The sequence below is a fragment of the Lampetra fluviatilis genome, chromosome 8 (assembly GCF_964198595.1).
Source record: "Lampetra fluviatilis chromosome 8, kcLamFluv1.1, whole genome shotgun sequence".
Lineage (NCBI taxonomy): Eukaryota > Metazoa > Chordata > Hyperoartia > Petromyzontiformes > Petromyzontidae > Lampetra > Lampetra fluviatilis.
In genome coordinates this window covers 10,052,723-10,066,344 of record NC_136282.1, presented here as the reverse complement: position 1 = coordinate 10,066,344, position 13,622 = coordinate 10,052,723, and the positions used below count along the sequence as shown (strand labels likewise).

Genomic DNA, 13,622 nt, shown 5'->3' with positions numbered 1-13,622 from the left:
GCAACATGGCATTGTGATTCGGAAGGCACCGTGCGAAAGGGAAAACTCTGGCTTCGAGAGAAGCTGTGCGCGCAGTGGCTTTATAAATACCGTTTACTTCGTTTAAGAAAGCCAGAGAAATTGATAACTTTCAAAATCGGAATATTTATTTAGACTGGAGGAATCCGATGAGCTATATGGCTCTTTTACGCAGATGTCTAGTAGGGGCGGGTAAGCACTTTACAACAATACAAAAATACAATAGAAGTGCAGAGAACACTCATTGGATTCTTACCTGTTTTTTTAAGGCAAAATATTGCAATATTGCTGCTCATTAACATGCATGAACATGAATACATTGATTTTGTGCTCATGGGCCCATGCTGTAACATCTGGTAAACCTGCAGAAATGTGTCTATCATGGCTCACTCTGCTGATGAGCCCTGGAATGGTGAAACCTGCCCAGGGTTTGTGTGATTAAACAATGCTGCTGGTTTACATAAGTCTCAAAGGCAAGTCGACGGATGGACAGACATATTTAATTTGTATATGGATATGTGAAACAGCTGATATATTACAATTAAATTTAGCATGAAATTGGTTTATGTTGGCTTTGCTCATATTAATTACCACTATTAAAACTACAAAATTGTACGTTTATGCCAGTGGGTCCCCTGTGGATTTATTTCAGTTTGCTTTCATTACTGCAGATTTAGCTTTTTAAATTAAATCCACAAATGCATTAAGATTAAACTGTTATGCATAATTTACCTGAAGTTCACCGCAAATATCTTTCTAAAGCAAACCATATTCCAGCTGGTTACAAATACCCATCTAAAACTTCATGGTTTGTTAGCTACAGTATAGGCACATGTAGTAAGCATGATAATAACTCAACCAATATATCCTCCAATGCTCTCACCAACCATGCCAGCTGCAAGAGCTGAATTTCAATATTGGCTGTGTTTAAATATTCTTATCACGCTTCACTGGTTTCACATAAAACGCTAAACTGTTTTTTTTTGCTTGAATAATCTATGATGTCTAAACATCCTCATTCATTATCGCAAATACAAGTTAAAAAAGAAACAAGAACATTTTCTAATCTCTCTTCCGAGCTATTTTATCGTACACGAATTAACCTGTTAATTGAAAAAGCATGTTTAAACTCCATGTAACGAATAGAATTTGAAAACGATTTCCACATTTATTGCTGGGCATTTTGTCATTTTCAATGTAGACAATGTAACGTAGCCTTTTTACAACATATTATGCTCATAAGTGCCATGTTATTTTTTTTAATATGAAATTTGTTTATGTTCATGTGAATTTTTAAAATAAATATCGGTCACATCAACAAAGCAACAGCTACATCTTCAACTTTCCATCACCACATTTCTTTGTCACGACCTTATTTTGTAAACTCTTTTGAGCTTAGTCTGCAGTGCTCTCTGTCGTTCTTCTTGGGTCTAAAACTCGTTGCCACAAGATGGCAGACTTGGCCACATTTCACCACATTGGGCTCAGTACACATTGATACCCAAGGGAATCTCAGCAGGCAGCATCTCAAGGCTCACAAAAAACAAATCCCAATTATGGGCCAAAAGCATCAACAATTTTTGGAGCCTGTCCACCACCTTTCAATTTCATAAACTCCTAATGAGATGATGGAAGAGATATAGGCAAGATATACGGATGTAGCGAAATTATAGAAATGTGGACAAAAGCTAGAGGTGTTAATGGAGATGAGGGGAGAGATACAGGTGAGAAAGAATTGTAGTAAAATGAGAGAGATGTTGATATGGGACACATATATAAACAATATTTTATTTTACCAGGTAAGGCCCACTGAACTATGTAGCTCTTTTTCAGAAGTCACCTGGCCACAAATGATAGCTCAACGAAGTGGCTTATCACGTGGACATTTAAAACAGCCAAATGAAAGAACAGAGCTCCATGCAAGACAGAAATGAGATAAATTAATACTATGTTGATTGACTACGTATGTTCGTTAAGATCTGAATTTGAGCTGATATTTTGTGCATCCATGGATTCGGGGGACCCTGCGCTACTTAGGACCCTAATCTTTTGCTTATAAGTTTGCTTATGCCTTGCACCTCCACTGACACCATCGTTTATAACATCATGTTTTCTGTTACAGGATTAGCAATTCGGGAAGAAAATATGATCGCAGTTAACTGTAACTATGGTAACAAACATTACATGAGGCATTAAAAAATAAAGTACCAAACTAATTTGTTTCATACAAATACATTTTAGAAAAGGTCAAATATTGCTATACACACGTGATGTACGTATACAAATCTCCGTGTCAATCCACAGCTGGATGAGGTCTCCCAACACCGTGCGGATTGTGGGCGTTATTTAACCATACTTCACCACACCTGTCAGTACACTTTTCCAAAAAAGAGGAGCATATATATACGGAATAAGTACAGTGCAACAAAGAATTTTGCTGCTCTACGCTCTGCTGCCGACCATGTAGCCCCGCAACCTATAATACCTGATATTCATGATGATCGCCCATCCAGGCTCCGACCTGCTTAGCTTTCCTAAGATTTCACAATATTGGGTACATTCTCGTGCTATAATCAAAGGCAAAGACGATCAATACACGATTAAAAAGAGACGTATGTACAGACGTACATATGACATCGATACGTACATTTTTGTAGCACACATCAACTTCACTCGTGCACGACGCCTATACGATTAACCATCGATGCAATGTTGGTTAATCACGAGACTGAGACACTGGTTATAATCAAGGCAGGCGCATGTTTCTGCAGACAGGGGAAATTGCCCTTGAGAAGGTGAGAGTGCTTGGGTTTGTAGCATTCATTATTAGCCAACCTGCAGGCACCAATGGAGAACTGCTCTAGACCAGAAAGCTCAACTGGCACGTACGAGGTGATAACGACTTGTTAACGCACGTTGATAATCAAGTCACAGGGGAAAATGATATTGATAGTAACAGATCATTGTCGTTTTACCTTGAGTTTCGTTCAAGCACATTACTACAGTAGGGCCATGTTTGGTATAATTTGCTAAAACAAAGAAAGGGTTGTTGGAAACAATTTTGTATCGGCATAGTGACACTTGTAAACATGTTTCCTTCAAAACGGTAGGCAAAGAAGTGAAGTCTCCTCTTATCCGTCGCGGTGATGTGAGGGGGGCGAGCATCACGGATCTTATTATCAGCGCTGTCATCCGCAAAGTTACACCACTTTTCTGAGAAAAATTAAGTGGCTAATCACAGATAATAGGATTAGGCGGACAGATAATATAATCCAAAAGCTCCAACGGATAATAGGAGTGATGGCTAATAGAGTCAAGGATAAAAATCATATGTTGAATGTAACTATTGTATATGTTACATTCTTTATTATTATTCCACATATGCACTTAGGCATGCATAATCAGTGTTCCAGTTTTAGTCGATTTATGTTATTTTATTTCAGTCATCATAGTTATGTAATATTTATTTTGTAAGGCTTATAATCTTTATATGATGTAACCCAAATCCTTCAGGAGCCCTAGGGGTCAAACATACCATGTCAGTGTGCTGGCACAGCAGTTCTATGATCTGGGGGTCAGGCCCCCGGAATAGACAAGTGAGAAATGAACAATGCATTTAATAGCTTCAGTCCAACTCACTAATTAATATTAAAATGAGAAGAAGAAGAAAAGCACTCATTCAAATGGAGTATCTGCTGTTAATGTGGGACCTCCGTCAATCCAGAATACAAATGAGTTAATCGCTGCCTTTTCAGTGCTTTTGTTGAATCTGCCCATGCAGATTTCTTGACAGACCATGGATTCTAGTTTGGGAGATGGCATCCGTTCAACACCCTTGGAGTGGGTTCCCCCCTCTAGTTCACAAGTTGAAGCAGACCAAAAACATTAAATAAGATGGAATTGTTATATTTACATGGAAATTACCAAATCAATTACCATAGTTATGGACTACTTAAAAAATGGAAAATTTATTTTGGCTCGAGTCACCGTCATGAAGCATGAGTAAAATAAAATATTAAAAACAAATCTGCAAAAAGATATTAAAATTATTAACGACACACTTTCCCAGTGGCTATTAGCTTCAAATTAATCAACGATAGCGTCATTAGGGGTGTTTTTTTATTGGGTGGACAAAGCCAGGTTAAGGGTTAATAGCTGAGACTTCCCCTATCCAATCTAAGATAACTGCTTCATTGGGGATTTTCTAATGATGGAGCTTCCTGCTCCATCGACAGTTCATCGCTCTGGCGTGGCACACAATTCGTTTTGCGCAAAAGCCTTTTCCCAACATTATATTTTCAGCGTGGACACTAACAACGACCCGTCCTCCCACTGTTGATTGATTTGAAAAGAAATTCTCAGCTTTATTATCATAAGTACTCGCTAAAAAGGTTAGCGGACCAGTTCATTTTCCTAACAAGCTCCGGGGTCAAGTGCGGTGCAGGCCAGACACTCAGAGTTGGTCACAGTGCTGGGACTAAATCTCTGATTAGGAGTATATAAATATATATACATTATATATCGAGCTCAGGAAGTTTACTTTTACTTTTGTCGGAGGTAGGCATTACTTAAGAGTGTCTCACTGAGTGAAGGAAAATGCTTTTTTCCAATTTTTTTTTTAAATACGTAAAAACACGATGAATTACAAATCCTATTGAAACACGTAATTCTACAATTTTTACAGTTTAATGGATGCATGCAGTCCAACAAATGGGGGGCAAAAAACAATGAAACAATTATTTTGGCGTGTGAAATAAAAAGATTTTCTGTCACTCAATAAATTATATTCAACAAATCCAATAAAACAAGACCTATATAGATCATAGGATCAAGGAAATGACCCTCAGGCCTCTAAGATTTACTGCTTGTAAGAATCCAATCACATTGTTTCCTCTTTTAGCCACTCTAACAGTTAAGAGGTCCCTAAGCCCGAGGTCTGAGCAGTGTTATACCCACAAACAGGATTAGAATAATCTGATTTTGCCACCACCACGAGGCTGCATTGAAGGTTTGCAGAGTGCAGCTATGCCAAAATCCCAACTGCAGGACCCAGACACTCAGCGCAAGCAAAGAAAACGTTCACATGGATCACCGTGATCGTTCATCACCCTTGCTAATGGGTAATTGTTCATCACCCTGCGTGGAAGGGTAGGGTAGGCCATATACCCGCTCAGGGCCTCTCTAGAGCCCCCTCTAGCGAGAGAGGCCCCCTTTACGCAGGCATTCGCTTTTAACTGCTAAATTGGCAGGTCTCTTTTATACCTTCGTTATTAAATGCAATACAATCTAATTTTAACCGTAATGTTCGTGAAAAGAAAAACATTACTCAGATTTTACCCATATGCAAACGCGCACACACGCACACACAACACAAAGAAAGTCAAATGTATTCACCGGAGCAAGAATGTAAAAAATGTTTTGAGCATATTTAAGAATTCCTTCTACATTTTTGTGAATGGTAAACCTTTGACCTAACTTACCAATGTAATACATCATGGAAAAACATGAACCAGTGTTTTTTTATCATCTCAAATTGTATGTGAATGAATTCAGTGTTTACGATGGCAACATACAGCACAATTCAATACATACTGTAAGCGTTGACCAAGGTGGTCCAATACTCATAAACATATTATAATAACAAAGACAAAAATTTAGGCACATTCGTATAATTATTTTAGTGAGTAAACAGTATATATTTTTTCACATGCAAAAAGCAGGCAATGCATGCTTATAGCATTCAACCTTCTCAAACACTTTGCGTGTTGCTAGCCTTAGCTGCATCCAAAGGTGCATGATTAACTCAAACTACAGAAGACATGCCCAAGCTTGGCCATATTCTCAATAACGCAATTAAGTGTTCACTTACCAGCTAATTACTCCATGGTGCATTTAGTATGTTCATGTTCACAGCACCAGGAAAATGCCAAAACAGTTCCACGTTTACACAATGGTAACGTGCATCATGTTGTTGGAAAAGCCGAAGTAGATCTGCATATGTCACTCCGTCTGCTCCAGCCATTCATAATTATAAATTCAAATCACAAATTAAAATTAACAGTTTTAGTTTTTCAAATTTCCAAATGTTTCAAAAGGTATAGTACTTTTGGAGCATCCAAATGTTCTAAGTTTCCTATGCAATGGCTTCCACCGCAGCACTGCTTGCCATGACCTTCGGTTTAACCATGACGCATGCTCGGATTAATCATTAACCATTCATCAGCTTGTAGGTGATTCTCATGCTTTGCATTTTAAGTAAACATGCAGAAGGTTAAGCAGTTATTTATATGTACTATTTAAATGCTGCATTTAACATGCAATTCACAACAGCCATTGTTTTATTTGGTTGAAATTTTACTGTACATTTTTACCAATAATTTCCGAAAATGTTCAAGGACAGGGGAAGTTTTATTGATGGCCGTGTAAATAGCATGAACATTTAGTGATATTATTGCTCTATTTTTCTTTTCTTTTTAAACGTGTTCTTCCTTCCGCTATTCCCGCAGAAGCCGAAACACTGGCAGCTGAGTTCAGTGCAGCCTAAAAGAAGCAACTGAAGCTTTGGCATGCTTTGCAAGAGGCAAGGTGGCACGAGCAAGGTGGACAGGAGAGGAAAGGGAGAGAGCACAGGTGCTAACCGAGAGGACTTTTTCTGACTGGCTGTCGCCCCTGCATGTTTGGCCACAGCAGAGTGCCTGCCTGGCGCACTGCATTGTGGGGAGAGGGGAGAGAGAACCAAGAGAGAGAGAGACAAACAGGGGCAGATGGTGAGGGCAGATGAGACAGAAAACAATCCACAGCACTCAGCACCAACAACCGACTGTGTAGTCAGCATCTCACGCACCTCAAGAGAGCAAAGGCAACAGAAACAGCTCACACACGTTCATACTTCAGATGCGCGCAAGACAGGGGTTGCTAACCCTTTCCACAATTCACACGTGTGCAAGAAAGGGGAAGGCAGAGTCCTCTTCAACGTGGCTCACCTAAAACCTACTATTTATAGCAGAATTTAATAAACGTTGTAACAAATCCTCGCAGTGTCTGCATGCTACTGGATACCGCACTCATCGCAACGGAGCTCACAACAAGATCGCCCACCGAGGACATCTGGTACATTAGCAATCTTTCAAATGATAATTACACTTGCTGTCAGTTTGCAACCCCTGATGCATTTTTTCGTCATAATGTCATCGATATGAAGACGGGTGAACTGGCATCAACTGTGGGTTGGAAATTGCAACAACAGAACAATTGAACAATTTCCTTTCGGAAATAGCATCCTGCGTTCATCATGACACATAATTGAGAAAGCCAAGATGTTCACGTAGCAGGCTCATGAAAATAATCGCACTTGAATACATTCTACTGGAAAATAACATCGAATAAATGAATAACAAATGGCAAAAAAGAACGTGTGCAAAGATATTCATGAATGTATGCAGCTGTAGTCAGTTGCATGGAGGCACCTGTTTTCTCTAGGCGATGACAAATCCCCGTGGCAGTCATATGCCGCCGAGGTAGGGACAAGTTATTGATGTGCACATCACCGGGGCAGTTCTCTCCGTGCAACAAAAAAAAATCCAGCAAGCACCGCAGCGAGGGCATTCTTTCACTCCAATGACCGATGGCAAAGGCAGCGTCAAATCGATTACACGAGTTTAAAACTTACAGTTGTCCAACTTTAAAATGATTTTTTTCCGCAAACTTTTTGAAAAACTCAACAACATTTAACCTTGCGTAGAGGCACCTCAAGCAGTGACACACAGGAAGTGTTGCAGGGTATGTGCACCTGGAGACAGGTTATCCTTGCAGCAGATGCTCTGCCCTGCCCCTGATCTCTCTTTGCCTGTAATCTCAACGATCCAATTACTCTGCTGGGTTGGCTATGAGTGATATCAGTGACTCTGGAGCTTTGAGATTGTATTTCTGTGAATATGGCCAGGAGGTGAGATGGGAATTATAACTCAACGTTAGCTCAGCCAAAAAATAAAAGAGCAAGTCATTTTAATGGAACTTAAAAAGTAGGCAATTTAAAAGTTTCCAAATATTGTATTTGGCTGCAGAATGCACAAATGGTGTCCTAATAATACCTCCACGATGCCACTGATATATATCAACATTTGTGTCGTGACAAATGTACAGTATATATATAACAATAAATACATATGTGCACAATGTTGTCTCAACACAAAATAAGGGGAGAATGATAATGCATCAATGGGAAATTATCAATAAACAGTCCAAGAGGACAACACACAATCCCAAAGACATCGCAATATGATAACGGGTGCTACGTTTGTAAGCAAGGTTTGACATTATGCAGCCCTTACATGCCAATGACTCTCACCTGGACTGCATGTCTTGTTGTGCTTTTTGTTGAGCCGCCTGGTGCTGCTGCTGTTGTTGCTGTTGTTGTTGTTTCTGGGCCTGTTGCTGCTGCTGCTTGTACCGGGACAGGCTGAAGAAGAGACCTAAGATGGCCTTCAGATTTCCATTCCGGATTTCTGTCCAAACATGTGGGATGGAAAAGAAAAGCATGACAATAGTGTCAGGGTAGAATATAAATGAACGTGATCATAACTATTATTGTCATATATTTGTATCCTTTTTTTCATCAACTCAATAAAGAGCCCCTTTTGTCCTGATAATCGGTCAAGGCAAGGCTCCTTCATTGTGTTCACTCATTGTAACTCCGTTATGTTTAATGAAAATAAAAATAAAGGTGCAGCCCCTGCGATTGCTTTCTCAAACAACTGGTGATAGAAGGGCTTCGATTAGAGGAATACACCCAGACGTTAAGAGGTTAATAATTTAATGGTTTAAAACATACTGAAAATAATAGTAGCGCGCACAAGTGCAGCGATTAGTGCACTGCACTATGAACCTGGCGAACCAAGTTAGATCCCTGACCATGGCTGACATCAGTGGCAAGCGATGTCTGAAACTGGCCTAACTACACCCACTTCATCAATCCGCACAAAATGTAAATATTTTAGCCATTGTTCGTAAATGAAATAATACGCTCTCACACATCAATGCCCAACAGTATAATGACAGTGCGGTAGCCACGGAATGAAACGTGCCCAGCCAAGAGGAGATGAAGCAATGAAATCGGCTCGTGTGCAAGGGCTAAGTGGATTGTTAGATTGAAGGACTGCGAGAGGTGGCATCAAACTAGGGAAGGTCTTCATCCAACAGTCGTTTGACCATGGCTGACCATGCTAATGATGATGCACATCAACACACATCCATGCATGAAGCAAGCACATTTGTGTAAATATGAATACATTTACATATAATAACAGATGTTTATCTCCCTTTGGTGAAATAAAAATAATTGTCAATTATAAGAAAAGGTAATTGTGGCATAACCATTTTTGTTTATTTTTCCTCAAAAAGAAATAGATTTTTTCATCTTTTTTTTAAAGCAACGTGAGCCCCTGGCAGTAACAATGATTAACAAACTGCTGGGAAATGCACATGATTACAATTCCAAGTTAATGTTTAAAAATACACTCACAAGCCTTTATCTGAAGGTAAAAACAAATAAAGATGTAGCCTTGCAATTTGCTGCTCACACCACTGCCTTCCACTAAGTGGGAGCTCTGGAGAGACCCTCTGAAGGATATATGGCCTAATCTTCCAAGCTGACCGGACAGACGTCTCGCAATAGGTTGGAGTACCCACATTTTACCCCACCACACGTGGCCTGCCGATCTACTGTGCAGTACCCATGAATACTGCTGCTGGATGGATAAAATCATCATTTTTTTCTAAAAAAGAACATTTCTCATCAGGATCTCAGCTAAGCTCATCCTCAATCACTGACGAGAACCACGCACATTTTTGGAATTGACTCCCAGCTTCTTAAGCTGATAGCCTCAAACCCCATCAATCCTTGTCCATCTACTTCAAGGCGCCATCTCTTTATAAAGCACATATTACATCAAGCACTTGCTGAAACATTCCCTTAACACTACATCTAGGAATAAGATACAGCCTAAAGTTTTTACCAATCACTATCAGAATAACTTTTCTTGTTACTACAATCAGGAAACCTCTAAGCTTTCATGCATATTATATAAGCCACAAGAGGACACGCAAATACAATGCATACTTATTGTGCATTCATTCATTAGTTGCGTTCCAATCTATTGCTTATGAGTTAACACTGCAGGTCATATCTTGCGTTATCCTTTTTGTTAAATGGCTTCATTCTGCTACGCTCACTTTAAAGGCAGAGTGTGACAAATGAGCTGCCCAAAACCAAATTATATTTGTTTTTTTATGCTAAGTCTAAGTATTATTTACAGTAGTGTGGTGCAGCTAACCTCAGTACCACCTGCTCACTGCACCTTTATAATTTACAAAAGAAGGAAGCCAGTCTAGGAAAAACAGTTAAAATGTAAAGAATAGTCAGTGTAAATTTGGGAAGGAGGTGGGTGCTTTTTTGTTCACTTAATTTGCTTTCAGATTTTATTTTTATTATATAAAATCAACTTGATTGATGAACAGGGGAGACCAACACAAAATCTATCCTTCAAAAAATGGCTCTCGTAAAATAATAAAACCTCTTTCGGAGAGAAATTTCCGTAAACACTTTCACGAAAATAATGAGTTGGTTGTACCATTTATACCCTGGGGGAGAGCTGGCTTTCTTCAAAAGGAAGGTGGCAGGTCAACAAGGGACACTGTGACGTCAATATCTGGAGGAATTCTCTTCCTGAGTTTTATCTTACATTGCACAACAACAGCGCGTTCATTCGCTTCGAGAAGCATGAACAGAAATACAACGCAATTGTAGATACAATCGGCTAAAATAGAACAAAAAATATCTGCTTCTGGAGCTTAGTCCCGCAATACCACTGCTGAAGATAGAAACTCAAGGCTGAGTGATATCACATTCATCTAAACATCACCTGCACGCTATCGTTTCCACACCTAGTCAATTGTCAATTGGCTAAAAAAGTAACCGGAGGCTGATCTTTAAGTACTTTACTTGATGCAAGCGATTGCTTAAAAAAAAATTCGTGTCTAGATATTGAAAAAGGCATGGTCAGTGGTGAATGTAACGATAACCAAGGCAGTGCATTCCTTTGCTTGTGTTCTACACGTCGTCATCGGAACGAAATCAGAAGAAGGCCACGCGGGAGGGCGTGTGCGGCACAGTTTGGCACCAGCTATCCTAGAGTGTGGTCGTGTCGCTGCAGTTCTCTGCGGTGAGTACAATTTTTTAAAAAACAACGGCGCTACACCTCCCCAAATAGAATGAACGCTGAGCCACTCGCGCGTTCCAAGATTCAGCGGTGAACGGGACATGCACCCTGTGACTTGCAGACATCTCTCTCGGAACGAGTTTGGGTTAATCCAGCACAACCCCGAGCATTCCTGGGCTCATTATGGCTGAAACTGGGTTGCTGCCCTTAAAAGAGAGCTGCGACTCTCATTGAAGGTCCCCCCCCCCCCCATCTCCGCCCTCATCCATTTCGTTGTCTAATATAATATACATGACGATCCACTTATAGATACCCCATTAACATAAAAGAGGAAATATTGTGCATAAAAACGACATTTTTATTCAAATATGTCTACTACCGATCGAAATACACTCGTTAAATCGGTTGACACTCTCCCAATAAATGTGTCCAACATAGCTGTTCTGATTTGCTTACAACGTTCAACTGAAATAATTCACATTTGTTACAATTATACCAGCATATTTATGGAAGCAATATTTCTTACAAAGCATTTGACTTAAAATATATATATACTATTTTGTTGCAGTCTTCAGTTCCTTTGCAGGTTTCATTTCTCACACTCCTGTGGTGCCAATTTAACGACTTAATAGTTAACGACCCAACGACTGCGGTTGGTGACTTATTTTGGATTAACAAAGCCTGTCCGGGCATGCTGGATGTATCTGATGGTTGATCAATTATTTTTTTTGGGGGGGGGATGTCAGAAACCATCTCATCCGTGTAACTTTTTAACATGCTCCCTTTGCGTGCCAGAGCCATCAGCTGACAGCAGCAGCATCTCGCGGAACAAACAACTATCTCTACACCACAACAAAGTCAACAGCATGCATTTGGACAACTCGTTGATTAAAGTGCCGTTACAATTACAGCCTGCATCTGGGCGTGTGTTGCTTTCCTTTGCCAATATTTCAGCTCTGCGCATTAAGTAAGGATTTGCTCATATTTACTCTGGCATTCCAATTTCACATTAGTATTCATTTTCAGAGTGCACGCTGAGGTACCCAGATACTGCTGCAGCACGCCTTGGCACAAACAAAACTTAAAAGACACTTGCACCACTTAACGGGCATGAACAGCAGGCAGCCTTCTTTTGTTGGTGCGCTAAAATGTCACGCCGCCAATTGGTATTGGTAGCCAGGCGTTTAATTGCATCCTTAACGTTGACCCCAACTTCACACGTGCGTCTTTCGCTCCATCAATGATGAACATGAAATGTGGGCTATTAAAATTACACCCACGTGTTTTATGCATTGAATGTACACTAGTCAGAGGGATGCTGCCACATGGCGTTATGGTGTGCACGCTAGGCCTGCAACCTGCAGGTCGCCAGTTGCACCTCCTGCGCGAGGCAGTTGGAACAATGGGGCCAAGGTTCTTAATCCCACCCTGGCCTCTATCCAACGGGCAGTTTAAATGGGTACAGCACTCATAGTTGGACGACCGGTCACATGTGGTAGGGGGTAAAGTGTGTGGGTACTGCCACCACTTCCAAGATGTCTGTCCAGCGTGGAAGAGTAGGCCAAATACCATCCAGACCTCCTTCTGGTAGAGACCTTCTGCTAGAGCGGGATAAGCAAGCCATAGCAGAGCGCATTATTTATTTATTTAACACTAATAAGGCAGTCTTGTATGGCTCTCACGGTTTCTCACTCCGCAACCCATTCACGGTCCATTAGCTGCGACAAGCCTTCCGTCCACTCTCCCCTTACTCAGTGCAGCGTTTATTTCATTGTCTGAAGGGCACCATGGGAAAAAACCTTGAGAGCATCCAAGGTCGATGAAGCGGTAGCTTAAAGGATCCCGTTGCAGGCATACGATACCACACACACCACACCGATCCATTCACACACAGGAAGAGAGTTCACGCACTGCCTGGGAGCAGACCACGCTTCAGTCATGGCTTACAGTGGGAATACAGTACGCTTTAAAGTTGCGCTGTTGCATCTACACGTAATATAAATAGCTCGCTGATACACGCAGTAATGGTGAACACCCAGTGTTGCACGCTGCAGTAATGATGAAGAGGTACACGCAACATTTCGTGATGGTTGTTCGACCCATGTACCGATTGTTTGCCAGTTGGAACATTTTCAGGCTCATTTCAGTCCACTGATGGATGAAGACCTGCTTCTACCATGTCGGTCATGGGAGTTGATTTAATATACTTCACCATGCTGGCCAGTGGGGATTGGTGAAAGGTGGGGGAGCAGATCCAATTCGGATGTCACTCGCCACTGATGTGAGTTTGCCTTGGCCGGGAATCAAACTCGGAAACATTTTCATCATGCCAATGAGTTAGAGTGGAGTAAAATTATTGTTCCCTTAAAATTCTGGGTTTTAAAAGAA

At 40.7% G+C, this 13,622-nt stretch overlaps 1 protein-coding gene across 19 annotated transcripts in view; it reads right to left on the bottom strand.

Moving 5' to 3' along the window:
* LOC144933856 (neuron navigator 2-like) overlaps positions 1-13,622 on the bottom strand; it is a 280,032-nt gene that overhangs the window by 106,870 nt on the left and 159,540 nt on the right. For 18 of the 19 annotated variants that reach the window (XM_078859085.1, XM_078859087.1, XM_078859069.1 and 15 more), the window contains 2 exons: positions 8,366-8,522; positions 6,657-6,725 (listed from right to left, as the gene is read on the bottom strand). In XM_078859085.1, coding sequence (XP_078715211.1) covers positions 6,657-6,725; positions 8,366-8,522 — 226 coding nt within the window. The remainder of the gene's footprint in view (positions 1-6,656; positions 6,726-8,365; positions 8,523-13,622) is intronic. The other variant, XM_078859082.1, reaches the window with a different exon arrangement.